General features: G+C 43.5%; 1 protein-coding gene across 4 annotated transcripts in view; it reads right to left on the reverse strand.

Annotated features, from left to right (window-relative positions):
* Nucleotides 1-26,583, reverse strand: part of Mia3 (MIA SH3 domain ER export factor 3) — a 41,725-nt gene that overhangs the window by 1,145 nt on the left and 13,997 nt on the right. Inside the window, exons 5-28 of one of the 4 annotated variants that reach the window (XM_075989378.1) lie at nucleotides 24,175-24,480; nucleotides 21,562-21,707; nucleotides 16,116-16,247; nucleotides 12,326-12,347; nucleotides 11,625-11,713; nucleotides 11,308-11,385; nucleotides 11,091-11,201; nucleotides 8,710-8,781; nucleotides 8,433-8,537; nucleotides 7,722-7,844; nucleotides 7,521-7,632; nucleotides 6,795-6,850; nucleotides 6,254-6,344; nucleotides 5,950-6,088; nucleotides 4,758-4,859; nucleotides 3,851-3,911; nucleotides 3,706-3,741; nucleotides 3,564-3,631; nucleotides 3,346-3,446; nucleotides 3,056-3,190; nucleotides 2,249-2,317; nucleotides 2,068-2,141; nucleotides 1,915-1,986; nucleotides 478-628 (exon numbers count right to left, since the gene is read on the reverse strand). In XM_075989378.1, coding sequence (XP_075845493.1) covers nucleotides 478-628; nucleotides 1,915-1,986; nucleotides 2,068-2,141; nucleotides 2,249-2,317; nucleotides 3,056-3,190; nucleotides 3,346-3,446; nucleotides 3,564-3,631; nucleotides 3,706-3,741; nucleotides 3,851-3,911; nucleotides 4,758-4,859; nucleotides 5,950-6,088; nucleotides 6,254-6,344; nucleotides 6,795-6,850; nucleotides 7,521-7,632; nucleotides 7,722-7,844; nucleotides 8,433-8,537; nucleotides 8,710-8,781; nucleotides 11,091-11,201; nucleotides 11,308-11,385; nucleotides 11,625-11,713; nucleotides 12,326-12,347; nucleotides 16,116-16,247; nucleotides 21,562-21,707; nucleotides 24,175-24,480 — 2,451 coding nt within the window. Of the gene's footprint in view, nucleotides 1-477; nucleotides 629-1,914; nucleotides 1,987-2,067; nucleotides 2,142-2,248; nucleotides 2,318-3,055; nucleotides 3,191-3,345; nucleotides 3,447-3,563; nucleotides 3,632-3,705; nucleotides 3,742-3,850; nucleotides 3,912-4,757; nucleotides 4,860-5,949; nucleotides 6,089-6,253; nucleotides 6,345-6,794; nucleotides 6,851-7,520; nucleotides 7,633-7,721; nucleotides 7,845-8,432; nucleotides 8,538-8,709; nucleotides 8,782-11,090; nucleotides 11,202-11,307; nucleotides 11,386-11,624; nucleotides 11,714-12,325; nucleotides 12,348-16,115; nucleotides 16,248-17,089; nucleotides 17,620-21,561; nucleotides 21,708-24,174; nucleotides 24,481-26,583 lie in introns of those variants that run through there. The other 3 variants (XM_075989379.1, XM_075989380.1, XM_075989381.1) reach the window with 3 other exon arrangements.

Raw genomic sequence — 26,583 nt, forward strand, 5'->3', positions numbered from 1 at the left:
CAACTGAAAGTTCATGTGGCCAAAATACATTAAGGAGCTGGACTCAAACTGATCTACATTGACTAGGTTGCTATGATATTCTCTGCAACACCTCTCTTCTATCTAGTCCCAGTGAGAAGGGATTGTTTAGCTTTCCTGTCTATATTCTATGACCAGTGGCTTATGTTTCTGTTTGTATCTGTGACGTACAGGGTGTTATGGCATTTGTCACCCATCTTTTCCAAACATAGTATGTAGCACCTGCAGAGGGAACATTACTGGCTTCCCTAAATGATCCCTTACCTTGTCTAACCACGCCCAACTCAGTTTAGGGAGATTAAATAGTACCTAGATGTGCTCGGAAGCTTGAGGATAGGGTACAATGTATTCGCAGTTTTATCCTCACCTGGAAAGCTCTATGGTAGCAACTACTTTAGCAAGGAACAGAAAGGATGAGCATGTTTTACAAGTCAATCAATACTGTTCAGATTATCATACCAAATGGTGGAGGAACTGGCCGAGGCCCAAAAGGCCCACATAACTGAGGAGGTGGTCCATATCGAATGGGTGGTGGTATAGGGCCTCCCAAAGGGCCACCCAAGAGAGGCACCCCTGGAAACGGAGGGGGCCCTTTGGGAGCCATGTTAACCTGTAGAAAAGAAGCAAGTAAGAGTTTGGAAATGCTTTTATATGATAAAATACCAAGACTAGTAAACTGGCACCTGTCCAAAGAACTGTCAGCGTAACACCACCCCCCACCTCACGTTGCCCATGACAACTGGAGAGGCGAGAAGGATGCTGCAAGCAGTGACTCGAGTCACCGCTTAATTCCTGCACAGGAATGGGAAAAGCCAGAGGACTACCGGCTTTATAGGAAGTGATTGTGACACACCATACCCATGCCATACCCACTGCAATCCATATCAAAAGAAATACTCATCACTGTGATTCCATATGTGCATATTAGGAATAGAGGACAGAATGAAAATCCATTTTCTACACAAGCAGTAAGCGCAACCATTCATGGTAGCATCAGTAGGCCTTTGCCATAGTATCCAAATTCTCAGATCTCAGCCTGTGTTGACTATTTTGCTTTAAACATGAAGGGCAAGAGGAGTGGAGCTGATTTGCTGTAGGTCATACTGCATGTAGGAGGGCAAGCTGGAACTCAAATGCCAAGCTTCACTCCAAGGCTGTGCCGCTCCAAAGCCTCCATAATTTAAGTCTCCCGTCTCTGAAGTCTCACCCATACTGGCCTTGGATAAAGACTTCTCAAAACATGCACATTCCTGGGACCCTGTACTCCATTCCACAATATTTCCCGTTTCATGTTTGTAATTAGAAAGATGGTGCTCCAGGAATGACCCTCACTGGCTGGCAACACTACAGGACAGGAATTTCCATATTATGTTAATGTAGCACAGAAGGCTGAGTAACTGCAACAGCCACACGTGTCACAGAAGAGAGCACTTCTGTCAACACCGAACTTGTACAGCCATGGCTCAGGACCAGTCAACAGATGCTACACGTTTCTTTTCGTAAGCTATCTGATTTCCTATCATTCAAAACAGTTTGCCAGGTACACAGATGTAGGGGTTTCTCAATGGCACAGTTTCGAGCAGATAAGCCGAGCAATGTGATTTACAGTGAGTTTATTTTACTCACAAGAGTTTTCAGCACAAAGCACACAGCATAAGTTGTACTGATGGTTTTTCACTCTGTAGTAATGGCTGCAGCAAATGCTCTACACTGATTAGTAACTTAGGACACCAACAACCACTTTGGCTCAGTGACACTCCAAAGTCAAGGAGAACTGAAGTGATACTGCCACTAGACAGATGGTGAGCAAGGTGAGTATCATGCTTTCATAACCTTTCTAAGGACAAACCAAGCAAAACCAAAGCCCACTCTGACCCTCGATCTCTAAACACTTACTGCTACTGGATGCTCAGCTAAAGGGACCATGCTGGAACCTGAGGGGCCGTCAGGCTCTTGGGGAACAGTTTGCTTTTAAAGAAACAAATAGACATATGAACAAGAGAGGTGGTGGAGACCAGCAGGAAATACTCATCTGCCTGCAGAGCGTACCTTGCCTTCATCCGTGGCCTTCGCTGGGGAGGAGCTCCTGGAGCTGCTGTTCATCACAGGAGCTGGACCTGGGTCTGCAAGAGGCCGGAGAACAACTTAGACTCACCCTGCCGTGGGCTCTGAGAAGTATTACTTGAAAGTCCCTCGTGCATGAGGCTTGGAAAGTCCTTAGGCCCCTTACCAGAAGCAGAGTGCTTTCCAGATGCCTCTGATGGCCATCGAGGGCGAGGTAAATGTCTGTCCAATGACCCTTGAGAAAGAAACAACAGAGGCCTTCACAGGTAGTTTTCAGGGGGAATAGCCTGTTGTGGATAGGGCTCAACTCTTAACTAGAAAGCAGCATTACAAATAGACCTGCTAGGCAAGAGAGCACATACCTGCAATTCCAAAGGGATCTCAATATATGAGTCACAATTTATGCAGAGACTTCAAGTATTAAAACAAGAGTTGTCTCAGTTTTTGTAAATTTATTTTAAAATTATCTTCCTTTATTTTTGTTTTATGTGTATGGGTATTTTGTTTGCATATATGTATTTATACCACATGTGTGCATTACCCATGGAGGACAGGAAAGGGTGTCAGATCCCTTGGGACTGGAGTTAAAGGTGGTTGAGAGCTGCCATGTTGGTTGTATGAAGTAGATCTAGGACCTCTGGAAGAGCAGCAGGTGCTGCTATCCACTGAGCCACCTCTCCAGCCCCAAGAATTGCTTTAGTTTTAAAGACGAGCAACAGACTTTATAGTAAGGATACTGGTCTGGTGCTTGAGGCTAGAGATGCAATCACACTGTACTGGTGGCATTTTCCCAGTCGGACTGACAGTCTTCCTAGGCGCCAGACAGAACCAGAGGAAGGTGGCATTTCATAGTCAGTTTAATCTTACAGCAGCGCTTACAGTGGCCCGCTTTTCTATGGGGACATACCTGAATTCTAACCCATTAAGAGCCCACATCATGTACTGTAGTGCAGAGGGATACGCCAGTGCTCACCACATTCACTTCTAGGCATGTCTCCTTGACTGAGTGTGGCAGAGAGAGGTCTCCCAGGTGGCTCTGCTGGTAGGGGAGGGGAGCATTCTCCGCCACTCACAGGGGATGGACCAAAAGAACCATTCTGGCTCAGACCTGAAGACAGCAATGCTTTGTTACCACTATGACAGCCCCTTCCCTCCAGGAAGCTCAGGAGTCTTTCTAGGGCAGCATACCTATTACAGAAGTAAAGTTTAATTTACACACATTCCACACCAAAATCCTGCTGCCTTGTACAAAGTGCTTCCTACCTCTCCGGGGAGGGTTCTGAGTATTCGGTCTTCCCGGCATTGGCTTTACGATCACAGGTTCATCTTGCCTCATTGCCATCTTTTGGGTCATTTCCAGTAATCTTGAATATTAAGAAAGAATGGACTTAAATTGAAATAGCAATCAGTTCCTTATTAGATACCACCTAGCATTAAAACACCATAAAAACCCCTGAAAAACAGGTGTCAAGACTCCGTACTTGTGCCTTAAGTTAGCAGCTTCTCTCTTCTCCTCTGCCATGGCTCTCTCTGCAGCACGAGCTTTGAGCTGTTGGAAGAGAAAAGCATTGTGGTTCAGATGGAGTAGGCTGTGCACAAAATCCAAAAAGAAAAACCCCTTACCCAGTTATCATGAGCTTTCTTCTCGTGAGCAGCGATCTGAAAGACAACACATTAAATACACATTCAGGCTCTTTATACTGCCTACTTTAATATAGATTAGTTATCAAAACAATCTGCAACTAAGGCAGGTCAATATAGTTTTTACCTGGCTTTTAAATGATCGCTCTGTTTTCTGTAATTCTTCTTCCATTTCTTCAATTCTCCGCCTAAGAATTACATTTGGCATTATCAGTTAAAATACCACTCGATAAAATTGGCAGCAGCCCAACAAGGTTCCCTTAACTATGGGCAGTTACAGTTTTAAAGATTTTACCAGACATACAAAAACATGTTTTATATAAATTTACTGAAAGTACAGTATAATCAAAACACATTAATTTTCCTGTCATTTCATGGCTAGAGATTCTTAGATTATTATTTCCTTAATGATCTTCAATATAGTCTCAAAAAAATCTTGCAATGAATATCTGTTTCTATACAATTACACAACTTATTTTTCTTTCTACAAAAAAACGAAAAACAAAACTAAACAGGCTAATGACTACTGATCTAGCAATGGTATAATCTCTGCAGGGATTTTTTTTTTTTTGAAGTTACATAGCAAACTGCATTGTTTAAAGAATGACTCTAAAACAACCTGTGGGACGAGACCCCTTTGACAAATCTCTATCTTCAAAAACACATTACGATTCATAACAGTAGAAAAATTACAATTATGAAGTAGCAAGGAAAATAATTTTATGGTTGGGGTTCAGCACAACATGAGGAACTGCATTAAAGGGTCGCATCATTAGGAAGGTTGAGAACCACTCTAATATGTAAAACTCCTCCCCACCCTGCCACCCACAGCCACCTGCAAGAAACAAGGGCCTTTTTACATTCCTAAGTAAGTTAATGTTAGCCTCTTTCATTTAACTTTTCCCTAGGTGAATGAATGGTCTTATAGCCCCTCCTCACTTAGTTTCTGTGTTGTTTTCTTCTATGAAACGGTTGTAGAAAGGAAATTGCAGCCCCGTGCGAGGCCCCAGTCCCCATGCAGAGCCTGAACTTACTTGTATGTTTTTACTTCCTCCGCAGCCAGAACCACCTTTTCATCTGCAGCCGACAGTCGCTGCTCTCTCTCTTGCCGCTCATACTCTTCTTGACTCAGCTTCCTAGGATCAACCATTTCTTAGGTGAATGTCGTTTCTTACAACAGGCTCTCTCTCTATTCAATTGTCATCTCCTACCCTGTGTTTGTTTGGTTTTTTTTTTCTACCCTGTGTTTGTTAGTTTGTTTTCCGAGACAGTGTTTCTCTGTGTAGCCTGGAACTCATTCTGTAGACTGGCTAGCCTTGAAATTGGAGATCCACCTGCCTCTGCCTCACTGGGATTAAATGCATGTGCCAACACCATGCAGCTTCCTATTCTTCTCTTAATGCCCCAACACATGAAGACATGCAAAGAAATGAAAACCTTCCCTGACATCCAAGAAATCAAACTGACCTCTTGGCAAGCAGGGTGCAACATTCTAAGTGTACCCCATAATTTCCTATGACAAGTAAGGAAAACAACTGTAAAAAGCACTATGCCTATGGGTAGCCTGCATGAAGGAAGGTGTTAAAGTGCCTTCCCGTCCTATGGAAAACAGCACTCTAACTCAACTAAGCAGGGGCATCTGCCCTGAAAGGGTACTAATCACTTTTTTTTTTGTTTTGGTTTTTTTTTTTTTTTTTTTTTTTGGTTTTTTGAGAAAGGTTTTTTAGTAGCTATGGAGCCAGCTCTGGAACTCACTTTATAGACCCCAGGCTGGCCTCTGGCTCCTAAGTACTAGGATTAAAGGTAAAGGTATGCGCCACCACCGCCCAACACTAATCACTTTTTTATGTTGTACTAGAAGAACCATTGTATAAAAAGCTAGGTGTGGAGGAGTACACCTATAGCCCCAGCAGGGGGAGGCAGAGGCAGGCAGATCTCCAAAATTCACTGGCCGGCCAGCTTGCTCTTCTGGTCAATAAAGGATGTCTCAAGAAACAATGGTGGACATCAAAGGAGGAAAAGACAACTAACTATGACCTCTGACCTCCACACCCCACCTCTGCACACATGTGCACACCCAAATCAAGTACATATAGTGCACCTGCGCACACACAGCAAGTCATAGAAAATAAAGCACAAAGGAAAAGTCAAGTCTCTGTGGGGAAAGTGTAAATGAACTTTAGACAAAGCGGTGACTGCATAGTCAGTAGAACAGTGGGACCCTACTTCTGCAGAGCTATCTCCTTCTGCTGGTACAGCTCATTCAGGATCTCCACTTTCTGCCTCAGAGTTTGGCATTCTTCTTCCAGCCCAGCTTTAGCGGTCTGCAGCGAGTTGCGGTCATCTTCTAATTTCTTGATTTGGTCTGTAAGGAAGACAAAGATTTCCTCTGTATGTATACAGAGGCCTCAGAGACCGGACTGAGGGGGCAGTTCTGAGAAGTGAGAAGCATGAACACTCGAATCTATTTATCTTTTTAGTCAAATTTTAAATTGTTCTAATACATGGCAATTTTATCTCCAGAACCTACCTTCCAGGTTGCATTTGGTGGACATTGATGTTGTTAGCTTAAGCTGTAAAAGTTTTAGATCCTCTTCAACTACCGAGATTGCAGTTTGTGTCTGAAAATTACAGAAGAAAGATCTAGTCTTAAAAGTAAGCCATAGGAAGGCCTCCCGTGATGGGGGAGAGTCTTCTGGCTTGTGTTAATTTCATTGGTTAAATAAAGAGACTGCCTTGGCCCTTTAATAGGACATAAAATTAGGTAGGCGGAGTAAACAGAACAGAATGCTGGGAGAAAGAAGCTGAGTCAAGGAGTCGCCATGATTCTCCCACTCCAGGCAGACACAGGTTATGATCTTTCCTGGTAAGCCAGCTCGTGGGCTACACAGATTATTAGAAATGGGTTAAGAGGCTGGAACTAAACAGGCAGTGTTTAAAAGAATACAGTTTCCATGTAATTATTTCAGGGCATAAGCTAGCCATGTGGGTGGCCGGGTGCCGGGGACACAGCCCAGCCGCTCCTATTTCTACACTCCCGGATGCTTCTGGGACTTCAAACAGGATGATACCCGAGAGACGTCCATCATCTGCTTAATCCTATTCTTGATCTTCTCATTTCGGTCACCTACAAGAGAAAAGGTTTCAGTTGCTTTTTCTTTGTTGCTTTTTAATGACATTCCCATGACTTCCCTCAAACCATGATCATATTCAAACAGTGGAATAAAAACAAAAACCTAAGAAAACTGATTAACTAATTTAGAACTGAAAATTTATATGTACAGAGTTTGCCAGTTTGTGCAATAAAAAAACATCATCCTTGCTCCGAGACAGAGTGCTTTCCTCTGTCAGATCACCTCCACCTGGATAAATGTCTACTTAAAGATACCCAGGCCTTTATTCTCCCTCAAATCCACTGCCAGGTGGGACTTAAAGCACCCACAGTGGTAAGGAGCAGTTAGTATTCAACTTGGGACACATTACCCTCTAGCATCCTACAATGCCGTATCTGTGAGTCCAACCACCTCAGGCCTAGAGACCACGCCCCACAAGGATGAGGTACCTTTTTAATACTTAGAGGACTCACACAGCTTCATGATACATGTCAGTGTCTTTGCATGCCTACACTGTACTATACCTGAGGAACCCACCTGGCCCAACACAGACATTCATATCTACAAGTCCAGCGGTGTGAGCGCACTGCCATAAAGCTTACCACAGCTGAAAAGTAGCCTCAGTGAACTGAAATTGAAGCCAAGAGGACAAAATAGGTCCAGCCTCCCCAAGACAGCTCTTACCTCCTACCTCTCCATTAGCTAGCTCATCTGACTCATTTCCTCCTTCATTCTGATCCTCAGATTCAAGTTCACACTCCAACGAGTTCAACTGTGTGATGCAGTTAGTCAAAGCCTAGCAAAGAAGTGAATGGTATAAGAGCCTCTTGGATTAAATCAGAAGAATTCACAGGATGAAATGTGTACTCATAAGGATAAACTTACATTAATATTGTCGTCTTTGTGAGTAAGAGCTACTTCTAAGTCTTTCTGGGATCTCTCGAATGACTTGATTTGCTCAGTGAGCTCAGCATGTGATTTACTCCACTCTTCAATCTGCTGCTGCAACTGCAAAGTCAACATATATAAATTCCTGTGTGTATGGGAGACATCTGATCTATGTGGGACAGGGTAGGAAGCCACAGCTCTGCTTGGCATGTCACTAGGTGCTAAAATATCAATAAAGAAAAAGGGTGAATGGTCCCACCCCTCAGAACTAGAGGAAGAACAAGGACGTTGATCCAATTATTTCAGCCTTCAGAATACTATTGCTAACTCAACTTTGTTTTTTTCCCACGATGAACGGGTGGGTACATCTCAGACTCCTAAGTTCAGACTCTGATCATATAACCTCCTCTTGGTCAGTGAAGAAATAACTATTCAAAGAATGATTATAAAATACTTATCTGATATAAAAACCCTGACTATTTTTGAGGCTACTCATGTCAACGACTGACTGGCATTTGACAGGATAAAGAATAAACCCCGAGTGCTGGGTTAAGTTGTGAAGAAAACTCATGACACAGACATTTGCTCAACCTGGGAAGCATGGTTTCCACTTCTCAACACCCAGCCTGAGTACTTACTTCCTTTCCTTGGCAGGGCCAAGAAAAGACTGCTGAGAGGACACGCCATCACCTTTAGAACTGGCCTTACCTGCTCTTTCTTCTTCTTAAGCCTGGCATTTTCTTCCTGAGCACGATGACATTCAGATTTTACATTCTCTTCCCTAAGCTTGGCTTCATTAAGGGCAATTTGAACCTAATGTAAAACACTCCCAGTTAGTAAATAAGTTCCCCCCTCCAAAGTTATATTTTTCAACCAAATATCATGCAACTTTCATCTTTTTCATGCTTTAGCATGCATCAAACTTTTGCTCAACCAGACTAAGACAATGCTATTACTCTTGTGTAGGGCATACAGGCAGGCTCACCTCTGAAAGTTCTGATGCATCCATCGAAATGACGTCCTTCAACTTTTCGATAGACTTCTTATTTTCTAGTATCTGACCCATGAAAGCAGAACACAGAGCCTCAGGTCTCAGCACAGTCACTAGTATACACACATGCTGTCCTTATTTGCTTTCTATTGCTGTGATAAACTAACCAAAAGGGTTTATTTCTGCTTACAGCTTTACCGTCCATATCTAAGGAAGTCAGGAGGCAGGAACTGATGCAGAGGTCACAAAAGAACACTGCTTACTGGCTTGCTTTCTTTGGCTTACTCAGCCCATTTTCTTGTAGTTTCTAGGACCATCAGCCCAGAGGCAGCACTGCCCACAGAGAGCTGGGCCCGCCCACATAAATCATCAGTTGATAAAATGCACCACAGGCTTTCCCCACATGCCAACCTGATGAGAGCATTTTCTCTACTGAACTTCTGTGTTAACTTGACATAAAACTAGCCAACACACACTAAAGGCAGAAACACTAATACATCCTACAACAGCCTATATTTTTGGTAAAAGTAAGGGATCCAATTTTGGCCTAAGGAGGGCAGGGAAATCAATGTAGTAATAGTCCAACCATCTTAGTTATGAGATAATAATGTGGGATTCCCCTCTGTATGCTGTAAATGTGTTTTGTTACCATTGGTTATAAAGAAGCTGCTTGGGCTTATGTCAGGGCAGAATAGAGCAAGTCGGGAATTCTAAGCAGAGATAGAGAAGAAAAGAAGGTAGAGAGTCAGGGAGACACCATGTAGCTGCCGAAGGAGAAGGAACTGGATCCTTTCTGGTAAGCCCCAGGCTCGTGGCAATACACAGATTAATAGAAATGGGTTAATTGAAGATGCATAAAAATATGCCTGAGTCATTGGCCCAACAGTGTTGTAATTAATACAGTTTCTGTGTGATTACTTCAGGTCTGGGTGGCTGGGAAATGAACAAGCAGCCTCCACCTACAAGATAATATAGCAGATGCCCACATAAAAAGATAAAAGAAAATTTAAAAAAATCTTTCAAGTCAGCCAATTCAAATTAATGTCACTGTTGTCTTCCGTCCCCAGCTCCTCCTAGTGGTAGAAGAAAACTAACTTGGGGGAAAAAAATTCTCTGCCTAGCCAAGTCTGCTAATAATGTATACTAATTTAGGAGACTGAAGCAAAAGAATCATGATTTCAAGACCTGTCTTGGTTACAGATAGAGTTCATAGCCAGCACAGGCAACTTAGTGGAAACAATCTCAAAATTAAAAAATAAAAAAAGGTAGTGCTATAGCTTAATGTTAGAATACCCACTTACCCTATGTGAGACACTAGGGTCAGAATCCCAGGGAATAGGGGGTATTAGAATACCCCTTACCATATATGAGACACGAGGGTCAGAATCCCAGGGAATAGGGGGTGTTAGAATACCCACTTACCCTATGAGACACTAGAGTCAGAATCCCAGGTAATAGGGGGTATTAGAATACCCCCTTACCATATATGAGACACGAGGGTCAGAATCCCAGGGAATAGGGGGTGTTAGAATACCCACTTACCCTATGAGACACTAGAGTCAGAATCCCAGGGAATACGGGATTTTAGAATACACACTTACCCTATGAGAAACACTAGGGTCAGAATTCCGGGGAATAGGGGGTGTTAGAATACTCACTTACCCTAAGTGAGACACAAGGATCAGAATCCTGGGGAATAGGGGGTGTTAGAATACTCACTTACCCTATGAGACACTAGAGGGGTAGGGAGTTGGGGTTCACTGCCTACACTAAAAACAGTTCGGTTTGGAAGAAAATAGATAAATCTCATACAGAAGAATTCCAAAGATTTATGAAGATACCACATCCTCAAGGGGTTGTAAAATGTAATTCTTCCCTCTAATTGTGAGCCATGTATAGTGATTTCCAAAGAATGCAGTAAACAAAGCTGAAAAGAATAATTTTAACATCAGAGAAACGATTGGCTATTACTTCCTTAGCTGGATGATTAGCACAGCTGGGATAGGATATAACGGGAACTCTATTTTCTCTGTAATTGTTATATGAAACTGAAATAAGTTTATTAAAATGAGAATTTTTAAAAAAAACAAAAAAAGATCTAAGAACTATTCAATAAGGCTAGAATTCCTAGGTCATCTACCTGTTCTGGACAGCAGAGCTAAACTATTTGGTTTAATTATCTAGTGTTGAGAACAAAAATACTCTTCCATAAGAATAACTCGCTGGGTTACAAGTTAAACTCCTCCAAGACAAGCCACATTAGGTTCAACTTCCCTGAGTCCTCCTTTCGATTTAGTTAACAGCTCGGGAGAGTTGCCCTCGCTGCAGAACCCTTCAAAAGCTCAATTAAGTCACCAGTTAGCAGCTAAACTTACCACGCCCTGATTCTTAACATTCTGTTCTCTTTCGGACTCTAACATAAGATGAAGACTTTTGGCTTTGTCACTCAGAATTTCATTAGCTTCTTCAAGTACTTTAATTTTATCCTTAACAAAAACAAACAAAAAGGATATTTAGATTAGTAAGAATTATTCATTCCATTTATTTTCACTTTTAGAATGCAATTCTTACCCAAAGAGATTTTTTTTTTACCTTGTATTTAATAGCTTCATCAGAGAGAATCATGTTTTCTTTCTTTGTGTCTTGAACATATTTTTTGGACTCTTTGATCTATGTAAAACAAAGTGTTTAAGGTTAATAGTTACAACATAGAATAAACTACAAATTATAATGCTACCAAAGTCACGTCCAAGCTCACAACCTCCTACAGAAAGCAACCGCTGACATCTTAGATGGCTCATAGGAAATGATGAAGTAAAATATGAATCTTAAAAAAAAACCATAAATGGATTGTTAAAGACAAAAATTCAACCTGGAACAAGGGGAGGAAATTAAAAGAGTAATTATACCTTTTGTTCATAATCTGACAATTTTTCCATAAGTTCTGCATTTTCTTTCTTGATATTCTCCAACTTTTTAGAAATTTGCTTCTCAGTTACTAAAAAGAAAGGAAATGTGTAAGTTTGTGAACCCAAATGAAGCCGATGCTCCAGGGCACTGCAGCAAAGGCATGCTGTCAGGTCAGGCACTAGGAGGAAAACATGCTGTGCATGACTAGTCTGTCCTTAAAGCAGTCTGTAGTGATTGCAATAAGGATGTAAGAATATTAAAGTTTTAACTTATTTTAGAGATACAGAAGAATCTAAAGAAATGCTATAACTTGATCCCATCTCAGAAAACGGAACTGCTTTAGATGTCATTTGCAAAGAGAAACAGAAATACAAAACAGCAGTTCCTCCCACCATCCTGCATGTCATCTACTCAAATACGGATTTAACGTGTTCAGATGTAACAAACGTGCACTGCACCAACAATCAAAGTTAACTAACCCTGCTCTCCCCACTCCCTCAATTTACTGCTGCCGCCTGTCTCAGCTGGCATCATCACGGTTCTATCAGCCAAGCTGGTGGCCTAGAAACAGTAAGCTTCCAGGAGTTAATAAAGCAGTCAGGCATGAGAAGTCACGGTACCTCTGTCTAGCTTAAAGAAAACTAACATTAAACACCAATGCAGAGGGTTGGTATAAGGGGAAACAAACCTAGAGATTTACCTTGATATACTCTACTCTTTACCTAAAAGAAAAGAAATAAAATTAAATTTGTTATCAAAACATAATTATTATATTGTTCCTAATACAGAAGTGAGAACCATAAACAAATGGAAATTTAGTAACAACTAGGTGCAGCAAAATAAATCCACAGTATTAAAAATAAGAAGAGCTTGGGCTAGCATGATAGAGCAGCAGGCAAAGGTGCTTATCGCTAACCCTGATATTCTGAATTCCTTCCCCTGGACCCACATAGTGCAAAGAGAGAACCTGCAAGTTGTGCTCTGATCTGCACACGTACACCATGGCTCAAATGCATACAAATAAATAAATAAATGTAGTCTAAAAATTATTTTTAAAAGACAAAGCTAAAAGGCAATTCATATGTAATTGGTATTCATACTTCATAAATAGCTTCAATAGATAAAAACACTAAGATGTGTATCTTGTTTTGCAGCTACAAGTATGTTTGTGCATCTATTAAGGGAGCACCAATCTTAAGATATGAGCACTGATGCTTAATACACACGGCTACTAGCTTAGCAATAAACCTATCAATAATTTATTTACTTGATATCATCTGACAACTCCCAATAGCCAACCTCTAGAAATGAGCGTTTAAAAAGACAAAGAAACTAAATTAAGAGGAAAATCGTTGTCTTTAGATATGTACTCACCAGAAAACATCCTATTCAGAGTTGTCTACCTGCTGAATTTAGAAATAAACTAATAGGGTTGGGGCAGTGGTTAAAACATTTGCCGTGTTAAGTGTGAGGACCCACAGGAACGGCAGTACGTATTTGTAACCAGTGCTCCCACGGTAAGACAGGAAGTGGAAATATGAGTCTCCCAGAATCCTGCAAGCCAGCAGCCTGCCAGATGTGGCATTAGATAATTAAATAGGAAACCCAGTCTCCAAAAAGAAAACTAAGACTACACCAGGGGTTGACCTTTGAGCTCTGCACACGCACACTCACACATGTGCGTGCACACACGCACACACACACACACACACACACACACACACACACACACACGCATGCACACAAACATCATGAACATACAAAAAAAATTAACAGCAACTCGGAATCTGATATCAGAGTAACACGTGACTTCCAAGACTACTAACAATGGTAATGTTAGTAGATGGTAATGGCCTGAAAAAGATGTATTTTCAGAGGAAATGTACAGGAGATGACAGCTAAAACTGTTGTTCCCAGAGCAGTAAAGCAAAGGCAGTTATTAGTGCAGAAAGATTTACTAAATCTATTTTTTGAGATATGGTTTTATTCTGCAGCCCTGGCTAGTCTGGAACTCTCTATGTAAACCACGTAAACCATGTAGTCACCTGCCTATGCCTTCCGAGTACTGGGGTTATAGTTATAGATGAATGTCACAACACCAAATTGCACTTATTTACTTATGTGGGGGGGGAGGTGCACATGCCATGGCATACATATGTACACATGGAAATGAGAGGTCAACTTGTGGGAGTTGGCTCTTTCCTTCAACCATGTTGGGAACTGGGATAAAATTCAGGTTGTTAGTCTTGGCTGCAGGCACCATTACCCACTGGGCCACTGTGATGGACCACTAAATTTCTTTGTGACTCAAAACATATTTCTCCTTTCCAATGCTACTATTTTAAAAAAATTAATATTTACTTATATGTGAGTGTTTTGCTTGCTTCTATGTATGTGCACCCTATGCATGCCTTGTGGCTGTGGAAGCCAGAAGCAGGCGTTGGATAGCCTGGAAACCAGAGGTATACATGGTTATGAACTACCTTGAGTGCTGGGAATCAAACCTGGGTTCTCTGCAAGAGCAACGAGCACTAAATCATTGACTGAGCTGTCATCTCTTCAGTTCCTCAAATGCTACTATTAAATGGTGACGAGATACTCAGACCCATCCACAAATCACACGTGGAATTTCAAACTTATTAATAGAACACACGTATAAATATCTTGTAAGAAAATGCATTTGGCATTTAAGTTACATGGCAGTTAAGAACACTAGCTGCTCTTCCAGAGGACCTGGGTTCCCAAAACCAACACGGCAGTTCACAACCATCTGTAACTCCAGTTCTAGGAGTTAAAACAAAACAAAACAAACAAAAGCTTCCAACACAGGAAAACAAATGTCCATCTCTTTAATGGTGTAGCCTTGTCAATCAAAGAATCATCTGTACTCATCCCATATCACCCAAACTAACAGAGCAGGTAAGGATGGGGAAGCAAACTGAGGAATCTCAGGGAAAGCCCAAGGCTCTCACACTGAACTGTTAATCTCAAAAACAAATTCTGCTCAGGGGGGAAAAAAAAAGAGAATGAAAATGTAATAATGTGTGTTGGGAGCAGTGAGACCCCCCCCCCACCAGATCCTGAATTTCTTGTAATCCCCTGATCTGAGTGCCTACAGCTGCTCTGAACACGAGACCTTCAGGAGTTCCTGATGGCAGGAGAGTGGTTTCTGGTGAGTCTGGCTGGGGCGAGGCTATCTCTATATAATCTGCCCCTGAACACAATAAAGGGGGCATTCTTGGGGAATTCAAGGATGACCCGTGTCGCTGTCTCTCTGTCTGTGTGTGTCTGTGTATTTTAACCTCCAGCCCCCTTGCCGGAAGCTCGCGAACTGGGTGCCAGCACACAGAGCGCAGACACGGGGCTGCTGTGCACAGCAAATGTGTCTTTGGACAACCTACAATCTGTAATCTCCAAATAAAAGAATATTTTTTGACCAGCACAGCATGTGGTCAAACCAGAAAACTTGGGAAACACATACAAAGGCCAAAACTTTAAAGATGACTCCAGAATTAAAAGCCCTCTTCTCTTAGAGAGGACAGGAGTTTAGTCCCACAACCACCTGCACTCCAGCTCCAAATTCACATGCACACATGCATATGCATAGACTGAAATGACCTCATCTGCTGCCGTGTGTCACTGTACTACTTTGCAGTGTGCATGCATGTGTTTATATGTGCAGTTTAACATCCCTTTTAAGTCAGTTTGTGCTTCATTCCACTTCACACTAAATTATGAGCATTTGCTGCATCTCACTGTCTTTGTAATCATCAAATATCCCAGTATATAAATATATATTAGGTTGCTGCAAGTTCCCACTCTAATAAATACCCTTCCAGGGCTGACAAGATAGCTTAGCAGGTAGAGGTGCCTGCTGCCAGATGATATAAGTCTGATGATGAATTCAACCCTGGAATGCAGGTAAAGGAAGATGATGAGAACCAGGTCAACAAAACTGTACTCTGACCTCTGCACACCCTCCATGGCCTGTGTGCAAGTGCACATGCAGAAAACACACACACACACATCTAACAACTAATTGGAAATAAAGACTGTGCCATTCAGCATTCTTGTGTAAGATTTTAATGTATATGATTGGTTATTTCTTTCATAAGAGATCACTACACAAGATTTATCATACTATTTAAGAGGATATATTATCCACCTGACTTTATTTTTAAAGCTTCTGATACATATTATGAAATTATTTTTAAGGATGACTTTAAGAATTCCCAGTTCTACTTACAGTGTACATATATCTAATGGTATAGGAGTTTTTAAAATCAAAATAATTTTCCCATCACGATAATAAATGTTACCTTGTTTTCTTAAGCCTTTATCAATACAAAGATTAAACTACCAAGATAGAATTATAACCAGCAAGTTGCATTCATGTTACTAATTTAAAATAAATAGGTAAAAAGGGCAGTGAGTACGAAATACCTCATGCACTTCCTGAGTCATGTGATAAGGTCACTGAATTTACTTACAACAAGAATAGTTCTCCAGGAGAAAATTGCAAATGAGACAATTCCCAAGATGGCAGTCACGATCACAGGCTGCCATGGTAGTCCATAAAAGTCAGGGCCGGGCTGAACGTTATCAGGCAACGTGGCAATCAACTGAAACCAACACATCAGAAATAATGGGAAACCTTGAAAATGTTTACAATAAAACATTCCAAAAGAATCTTCCCAGAAATTCTAAGTAGTCTGCATCAGATAACCACTCCTGGCCTTCTATCTTCAATACCACTTTTAAGAAATACAGGATATTGTCATTCTCATGTTTGTTTAACTTGGAGTGTTTTCAAGTCAAGTGTCTAAATATCTTTAAGTTGGCCATATATTTCCAGTTTCTGATAGGCTCTGCCATATTGTATTGTTTATATTTAGTTAAAAAATTCCCTGGATCATTCTTTTAGATAAGTTGTTTTATTACTTTGAAAAGTACACAACACGAAAGCTTTAAATATAAACTAATCAACTTTTGTGGGTGCAAATAAATCCAGTGTGATAATATAATGTGTTCTTCCCCTCATAGTTTAAGTATTGGCTCCAGGTTTACATAAACGAAGACAAGTGTTGAGTAAGTTCAGACAGCTCTTGATAACCGGTGTAGGGGTCCTGCTCTCAAAAGTCATCTACGCGACTCAGTGCCTTAGCTCTAAATGTTTCCTTAAAGGCAGGATTATTACACACCTGCCCACTCCAGACTTTCACTACCTGCTAATTATAATACTGGCCCCACCCCCCGGCAGTGCCACCAGGAAAGGTAGCCTCCACGTAACGCGGTGCCTGCCACCTCGACAGTGCTCCCTGAAAACCCAGTAAGCAACCTAAGCGGCCCACACCGCAGCCTCGCTCCCCTCTCCGGGGCTGTCGCTCTGGGCACCCACTCTGCCCAGCACTGGTCCACCCGCCAGCCACAGCCGCGGCCCCTCCCTGGGAGTGGGAACTGTCACCTCCAGTAGCTTGGCTATGAGGGCTGCGTAGAGCACCGACAGGGGGCCCAGCAGCTCGGGATCCCCCGGGGAGGCAGTGACAGCAGGCACGGTGGCAGGCACTGAGTCCATCGTGTCTGGGGCAGCTGCGCGGAGGTGACGCTTCCTGCGGACAGCACCGAGCCGGCTTTCACCGCTTCCGCCTCGGGAAGGACCGGCTCAGGGGGGCGGACACCGGGAATGAACTTCGCCTTCCCGGGACGCGGCACCTTCCGCACTAGGCCTCCGGGGAAAACACGTCATCAGACGGCGCCCAGGAGCTCACGTCAACGCACCCAGGAAGCCGGCGAGCCGGGAGTACAGGGCCGGGATTAATGCGGGGGCGGGACTAGTGCCGGACAAACCAACCGAGCAGGGCTGGGGGACCACAACGCGCTGAACGGAAGAATCCGGTGAGGGGGAAAGGTTGAGTGAGTATATAGGTTAGCTCACTCCGATCCATCAAGGAGAGAGAAGGGGAGAAAAGAGCATGGGCCTGGGCGGGAGAGTCCAAGTGAGGGCCAAGGGCGCAGAGTTAACTAAAGTCCAAGTGAGCGAGGCTGGGGGGGGGAGGGGGGGCAGAGATGAGCGCAAGAGGACCGAGAAGTGAGCGAGGGGAAAATAACATGTAGAGTTGGGCGGAAGAGTCCATTGAGGGAAGAGAGGGGACGAAAGCACAAAGTGGCTCTCGTCCAGTGAAGGACAATCCAGATGAAGAAAGCTCAATGGCCACAGGGGATAAGGTTAGCATGGCCAAGGAACTATCAAAATGGGATTGTGGGTGGAGCCTGGGGAAAGAGAAAGCCGGGTTTCTCAGGCCCCTCCAGCAGCAATAATAATTGTATACGGTGTTGGTATATGGTTTCCAAATATGTTAAACAAGCAAAATGGGAAAATAAGAATACTGACCACCAGGAAAAAGATAAAGAACTAAATGTTTAAGGCTCTGACATCATAACTCAGAGAAAAAAGGCTACACAATAACTGGTCTGAGATCTGTGCTCTTTCAGAAAGAGTCTAAAAGACTGGACCTTTCTCAAGCATTTTTTTTTTATTTCTGTGTGGCAAAATCTTACAGAACCCCTTCCAGATTTGAAAATGAATGTTTCATTGTTATAATCTAATGTTATCGCCTAGTTAGTCTCTCTGCTTTTGTTTGACATTTTCATGACAAAATATTAAAAACCTGGGCATGGTAGCTCCCACCTTTAATTCCAGCACTCTAGAGGCAGAGACAGGCAGATCTCTGTGAGTTTGAGGCCAGCCTGGTCTATATACTGAGTTCCAGGACAGCCAGAGCTATGTAGAGGGACCCTGTCTCAGAAATAAAACAGAACAAACAAAAACAACCAATAAAATTTAAAACAGGCTCTAACTTCACATATTGAAAGAATTACTGTGTAATTACTGTGTAATTAGATCTTACAGAGTTTCACACAGAAGGACGTTTTGAGTCAGTACAAAAATGAGTTGACTACAGTAGAAGGATGTGTGCCCCTGAAAGGCAGGCAGCTCACACTAAGAATCGCTGATGCATGCAGGAAAGTAGGTCCAGCTAGAGATGACCACATTGAGTGGATTAAGGCAGTCTCAGAAAGACAGATATGTTCCTGGATTTTAACTAGGCACACAAAAGCATGCATGTACATATGCCATGGAAACAGAAGTGAGACTGTCCAGGAGAAACTTCCTTCCATGACGAACCAGAGAGCTGGGGAAGGGGGAGCAGAGGGCTGATGGGGTGATGCTGAGCACAAAGTATCTATTTGTATTCAACTTCAAAAATGAATACATTTAAAAGAATTGCTAATGCACAGACCTCATAATAACCTGTCAGGAAGTTACTGTAATTAGTGAGACACTGAGGCAGCCATCTTCCAAAGGCCCTTCTAATTGTAGGATTCCAAGTGTCAGCCAACAACGGACCCATGACGCTGTGTTTCCCTAATCAAGGTGGAACTCATTACCTCCTGGGTAACTGCACCTTGTTGGAAACTTCATATTGCCTCGTACATCGGTCCTCGGGTTTCACATATCCTACCTCCATAAGCCTTGCAAAAATCAAGACTACGCTTGGCCCATGTTAGACTCCCTCTCACTACATTTGTTTGTGGGTGGGGATGCATGTGCATGCCATGGCACATGTGTAGAGGCCAGAAGATAACTTACAGGCTCTCTTAGTAAGAGATAACTTACTAGTGCTCTCCTTCCACAATGTGGGATGTGGGACTGAACTCGGACAGTCAGACTTGGCAGCAAGTGCCCTTACCCGCTGAGCCATTTTGCTAGCTGCCATACTAGAATCCTTAATTCCTAGCAGATGCCTTGTGCATAATGAACCATTAAAATGCTTTTTGGAGCATGCCCTTTGAGTCAGCATCTCGTAGCATTGCATCCCTTCTTCCCTTCCTCTGTCACCCTACAAGTGGAGGCCATATCCTGTAGCATGTCTGTGTCTCTAACTCAGACCCAGAAGACAGCCCATATGTGCCTAGGAATGTGAGGAAGACAGCCTTCCTCCCACATCAACCACTGATTCCTTGCACTGGTCAGAGGCTACTCCTGAGCCTGGCTCAGTCATCGGAAGCACCGGAACTCTAACGGCTCAGGACCATCACACCTTTGACAGGCAGCTGCCGCCAGCATGAGCAACGGTAGAAAAAGCTAAAGATGGATTTGCTCTGCTCCCTCTTTCTCACCCAGGCAGCCTCTCCCCTGAATTTGCTGGGCAGTCAACATCTTTACACTGCCCTCTGACTATAAAGGAGAACCAGCCCTGGGAGGAAGTCCCACAGCGTTCCAGAGACCTCGCCAGAGGCTTCCCGCTGTCAGATCTCTGGGTTATCACAGCAGGAGTCGTTTTTATTTGACCTTTTCAGATAAGGAAGCCGAGATTCAAAGTTTAGTCACTTGCTACTCGTCACCTTAGAGAAAAATGGAACGGAACAGTGGTTGGTAGAGACAGAAGGGAGAGTTGGGAGGACAGAAAGGAATTAAGTAAGGAGCAGAAAAGCACAGCGGAGCTAGTTCTGAGTGTTTTCAAATGATTAAAGTAGAGGGGAGAGATGGCTCAGCAGACAGAGGTGTTTGTTACCAACTCCAGTCACCTGGGTTTGGTTCCCAGAGCCCACAGATAGAAGGAGGGAGCTGACTCCTTCAAGTTTTCATCTGCCGTCCACATACATATTCACAAACATTAAATAAATACATACATAAATATAAAAACTTTAAAAAAAACCCGAGTGCACGTAGAAATGACCACTGTCCTAAGTATTCCTGATTTGATCATTACATAACATACACATATATCCAGAACCCACACCATAAGGATCTGCAGTTCTTATTATGCTTCAATTAAACAAGGCTTAGTAATTTGCAAACTTTTAAATAGGGATTTGAAAGCAGATCTTCCTGACTCAAAACCTGTTTACAGAAACATCAACAGCAAAACGCCATTACACAAACCTCAAAATTACAGGCCCCACAGGAGACTGCTGTGACCCAGGTGACATCTGCAGTCCTGGCATCACTTTGGCCTCCAGCATCATCCAATTTACCTAGAAAAATGTCCAATGCCCACACACACCGCAAGGGGGAGCTCAATCCTCCGCACTTGACTGAGCTATTAGAGATGGCTAAATGTCTTTCTTGGATCCTGACTCTCTTCAGAACGATTAGCCTGAATAAACATTTTGCCATCATAGCTCTTTCTAGGATATGGATCTGACAAACCACTTCCCTGTTTCAAACCTTCAAAGGCTCCCCGACACTGGCAGCTCAACAGCACTCAGGGACACACTGCCCATCACCCTCCACAGACGCCACGGCTTCCCTAGTGACCCTATGTCCCCTTCTCTTCCTGCTTCCCTTTCTCTGAACACGTCACCTCTGTCCCTGTTGCTCCTGTCACCCTTCCCACCCATTCTATCCAACAACAAACCATACTTCGGATTCCCTTTGATTCTGCTTACAATATCCCAGCTCTCTCCTAACCTTCCTTCTTCTCTACCAGTCCTGACAAAAACCTTATTTTCTGTTTCAAGTGAGTGTCTCCAGTTCCCTGAGGTACCAAAAGGTCCCCAGGAGGCAACTGTGCTTCATAGGTGTGTGCCTGCCCAGCCTGCCAGGCAGTAAATGCTCATGTGCTAAACTAAGAGCTCCTAATTAAAGCCATCCACCTGCGGCTCTCCTCAGGCATCACCTTCAGAGTTCAGAAAGATATTTTAAATTCTCCCTCAAGTGACACCAAGGTGGCGGCCCATGGCTATGACATCAACACTTTAGAGGTGCTAAACGGAGAATCGAGAGTTCAAGGTCAGCCTTGGCTGCATAGTGCATTTAAGGTCAGCCTGGCCAACATTAAGACCTGGTACCACTCCTCACCCATACCGTCTCCCTGCAGAACACCCCTGTACTGGGCAACATTCTAGCTGAGGAAACTACGTCAGACTTACCATCTCACTTATGTAAAGGATGCAGGAATACAGAGAACCGAGTGCATTTTCCGGAGGTGGGATGTTCACTGGCTCCTCTGCCCCTGTCTCCAGGAGCTTTTCTGCATCACTAGCCCCAACAGGAGAGTCTTCCGTTACAAGGAAACCTAAAAGGAGGCAAAAGACACCTTATTTGCTCTTTTGCTTTAGAATAAGAATTGTTTCTCTTCATTTAAATATTGGCTGAGTGTCCTCTAAATATTTGTCATTGAGCACAGAATATTCAAGTCCCCTAAGGAAAATTACAGAGAAAAGCAAAAGCCTTCACGATTTTAATCGGATCCATCAAATTCTTAATAAAAATAGATTCATCTACACTGTCCAAGGTACCCCTTCATGTCTCCCGTCCATTTACAGAAACTGAAGACAAACGCCCAGATGTTCTCCATATAGACAGAATTGCTGGGCAGGGTGGTTCAGGCTTTTAATCCCTGCACTCAGGAAGCAGAGGCAGGAGGATCTCTATGAGTTCAAGGCCAGCCTGGTCTACCTTGTCTCAAAACAAACCAAAAAAATCCCCACAAAACCAAACCAACCAACAAAAACCAAAACAAACCAAAAAAACCAGCACCATCAAACAAAACTGTACAGACACAATCATATTCAGTCCAGCCTAATGACCCGAGTTTGATCTCTGCAACCCACATGGCAGGAGAGATCTGCCTCCTGAATGCTGTCTTCTCCACATGTGTGCCATGGCGATACACACACTAAATAAAAATACAAAGAAAATAAAGGCTTGCAGATAGAATGCACTAAGGCTTAGCATAGCTGGCATGTAGCGGGTGTTTGATATTTCCTTTATGGACAGGTGACAACTGCGTGAAATCTGGTAAATGCCAGGAATGATGCAAAAGAATTCCCTGTGGAGTGGGAACTGGCACGGAGGCTTTGTGAAAGAAGGAAAGCCCAGCTATACCTGAGAGGTTGCCTCAGAAGGAGGTGAGGGGAAGGCAGGTGGGATTTCAGCTTGAGTCGACAGCCGTTAGTGAAAGGCAGGACTGGACCCTCTGGGGTCCCTCCCAACCTTAAGACTCAGTTCACTATTGACCCAGTACTGACAACGGGTGACATCCCCCCAGCTGGGTCAGCATCCTAGCACCTGAGGTGCATGCTGTGCCAAAGGGAAGACTTGCCTGGAAAGGTAACCGGCACCGCGTGGGAGGATATAAAGCAAAGATGCCGTTCCAAGTTCTGCAAGCACAACTTTTCCCTGAAGGTGTTGAGCAAAAAAGCAGTGAATCTCAATGGTGCCTGACTCTTTTTCAGTAAACAGGAACTTTCTGAATTAAAAAGAACTTGGGCTGGGCAGTGGCGGCGCATGCCTATAATCCCAGGGCTTGGGAGGCAGAGGTAGGCAGATTTATGTGAGTTTGAGGCCCGCCTGGTCTACAGAGCAAGTTCCAGGACAGCTTCAAACCTACACATAGAAACCTTGTCTCAAAAAACAAAACAAAACAAAACAAAACAGAAAAAAAAAAGAACTTGAAAAATGTTCCACATGACCATGCCATGCTCTGACGCATCCTTCACGCTTGGCTCGGCGACTTCTCTCTGCTGAGATGCTCCCTGCCTTCTGTGCATTAGCTGGAGAGCAGGGGATGGTACCCTACTGACTCGAACCCTTCATTTCTGGAAACTAACGCACAACAAAACACTGTGTATATGCTTCACATGTACACAGGCTCGCGCACACACAAAACACTGCTGGAGCTGACAGTCAGTGGAAACACACCAGCCTAACACACAGGGCCCTGAGTATGGTCCCCAGGACTGTGAAAAACAACTCTCCCCAAAAAGAAACCCAGTAAGGACGTCCTCATGGTACTGTATTGGATGGCAGAATAACACAGTGAGAGCTTCTAGTGAACTAAGAGTGAGCTATACAACAATTAGAGAAGCATTGAAACCATTACTGAGGATTGTCAAAACTAATATTTATCTTATCTCCCACCAATATTTCCCATGTGCGTAAACCAAGGATTTACAATTATAAACGTCAGTCTGATCTGGACTCTCATTCCTGCACTGTTTCCTAAAAGCATTCTTTCAAAGGACATCTGGACTCCTTTGCAGCATCTTTAAGAAGCTGTATTTGCCTTATGGAGGAGAAAAATCAAAACAGCAACTGAATTCTGTAGCTATTCAGAGAAGTGGAGATGAAGAGGAAGAACCAGGACCCGGGAGTTCAGACTCTTAGCTGGTGCCTGTCAGCTTTTCCTGGGGTCTATTTCACACAGCCTGCTCTCCCCGGGCCAGCACTTCATGTGCTGTTGTCTGACGGAAGGCTCTGCTTTAGAGCGTGTGGCCTTTGAAGGACAAGAGCTCAGGTTCACACTGAGGTGATTGACAGCGGCTGGGTATAGCCAAACATTGGTCTGCAATGACAGCCCCTGGCCTCTTCCCTGTTTCGATCTCATGTGTCTGAACGCTTGCTTTTCTGTTACTTGTGGAAAATTTTTAAATCTTATACACACCTGGATTGTCCTGTCTTTCCTGCATTTGAGAATAAAGCCTTAGCAGGCCTTTTTTACAATGCATGTCTATTTTGTAGAGAAAAATTATAAACTTTACCTGGATCTACGTCTTTCTCAGTATTTGATTTCTGTGACGCCTCTGAGGCACCCGTGTGCCCAGTCATGGGTTGATCCGAGAGACCAGGCTGTTCCAGAAGCGGCACACTGGTCACAGGTTGATCCGAGAGACCAGGCTGTTCCAGAAGCGGCACACTGGTCACGGGTTGATCCGAGAGACCAGGTTGCTCCAGAAGCGGCACACTGGTCACAGGTTGATCCGAGAGACCAGGCTCCTCTGGAAGCGGCACACTAAGATCTCCTGTGTTTTCTTGTAGTAAGTTGTCCTGCTGGGGTGGCTGCACCTCTGGAGAAGAACACATGGGGAGGGCTTGATCAGAGAGCCACCAGCAATCCCTCTTCACACAGCCCAATGTCCTGGATCACGTATGCACGAGTGAAAAGGGAAGCAGGAGTTTTAACTTCTTCCCTCTAGATTAACAATGACTGACATGCAGGTTTACAGAGAAGCCTTCACTCCACGGTGTTTCATGGAAGAGAATCCATTGCTTTGCCTTGGCAACCCAGCGTGTGCCCACATAGACACGGAGACGATAATTGCAGTCCAGCACGGAACACGGGAACCACATACAGAATATAACCTCCTTCACACACAGGTGGCTGGGTTCACAGAGCTCATATAGATAAGGGCATTCTGCACGTGGGTAGCTTGCCAAAGAGTCTTTCAAATCCTATCAAACTACTGCCAAGCAACAAAGAGTGGGCCCATTTCCTTCCCTATGAGCCTGAGTGCCTCTTTGCAGCCTAGTATTTTCCATCAGAAACTAAAAAGAAGATGATTTATCTTATTTTACATGTATGGGTATTTTGTCTGCATGTACCTATGTGTATCATTTATAAGCAGGGCCCACAAAGGCCAGAAGAAGGCATAATATCCCCTAGAACTGGAGGTATAATGGTTGTGAGCTGTCATGTGGGTGCTGAAAACAGAACGCAACTCCTTTGCCAGAGCAGCCAGTGACCTTAACTGCGGAGTCATATCTCCAACCTGAATTTTCCATCCTTAAGCAAAAGCTTTGATTTTTTAAGAAATGCTCACTTCTCCCAAGTCTCAGGAAAATTAGCACCTCTGTGAAAACAGATGTTCCTGTAACTCTATGCCCACTTCATTTGCCTGCAATGCAGCTACTTCGGTTTGCAAAGCATGGCTACCCAGAACACAATGTGTAGCCAGGGATCAGGAGCTGATGGCAGGGTATCCTGGGGTCAGTCCAACAAATGCATGCTTCTATTTGTCCACTGATGTTAGAAAGCCCCTCGACCTCGCTCCGGCCTTGATTAACCTAACACAAGAACCCCAGGGCCCAGTGAAGCATAACTGGAGTTATGTCCCCAAGAAGCAGGAAACAGCAGGACACCCACAAAAGATAAAAATTACGCAGAGTGAAGGAACTCACGCAAGGCATCCATTTAATGAGCTGTTTTAGCCAATCCTTGAATAAAACACAGTTATTGTAAGGAAACTGTCCAAGATGCATGCATAGCAAGGGCTCTGAAAAGGATCCCAGTCACTCGGGGAATAAGGCCAATGAGTGGAAAATGGAATTTCTTGAAATTAAATAGCTTCTGCTCAGCAAAGGGAGCATCAAGTAAAGGAGTACGACAGAATAGGAAGAAATGTGCTCCCTGCACATTCAACCTAGACTAGCCAAAGAACTCAGAAGGCTACATAGTAACCACATGTCCAGCCTCACCAGCCACCAAAGAAATGAAACCACACTGAGTCTACCTCACCCCAGTCAGAACTGTGTCATTAAAACAAATGCTGGTGAGAGAATGACAAACAGGAACCCGCATTTGGTGCTGGCAGGTATGCAAACTCATCCAGCTACTGTGGCAATCCAAAAACTAAAAGCAAATCTACCATAGGAACCAGCTACACCGCTCCTGACTATTCACCCAACGAACTCCAAGATGACGTAACCGGGAAAACACTGCAGATCGATGCTTGCTATCACCCTAGTCACGACTACTGTGTTATGGAGACAACCTGGGCGTCCGACAACAGAGGGACAGAGAAAGAAAATGTGGGATATACACATGGTAGAATCGTTTCTGTCATAAAGAATAAATTATATCATTTTCAGGATAATGGATGCAACCGGAAATCATCATAGTAAGTGAAGTAAGTCTGTCTCCAAAGGACAGACAGACATTTCTGGATCTCAGGGTTTAGACAGGTACATAAAATCATATAGGTATCGTGAAAGTTGAAACTTATCTGTCTGGAAGAACAAAGGTGCATCAGTGCTGCCAAATAACTGTGTGAAGACCCTGTGTTTAAATAAAGCCCTTATAACCTTCCGTGAAAGCTGTGCTTTGTTGAGAGTTTTACTTTGTGAATTATTTTCTTGGTTATATATTTAAAAGTTTTATAAAATTTCCTTTT

The sequence above is a fragment of the Microtus pennsylvanicus genome, chromosome 10 (genome assembly GCF_037038515.1).
Source record: "Microtus pennsylvanicus isolate mMicPen1 chromosome 10, mMicPen1.hap1, whole genome shotgun sequence".
NCBI classification, from domain to species: domain Eukaryota; kingdom Metazoa; phylum Chordata; class Mammalia; order Rodentia; family Cricetidae; genus Microtus; species Microtus pennsylvanicus.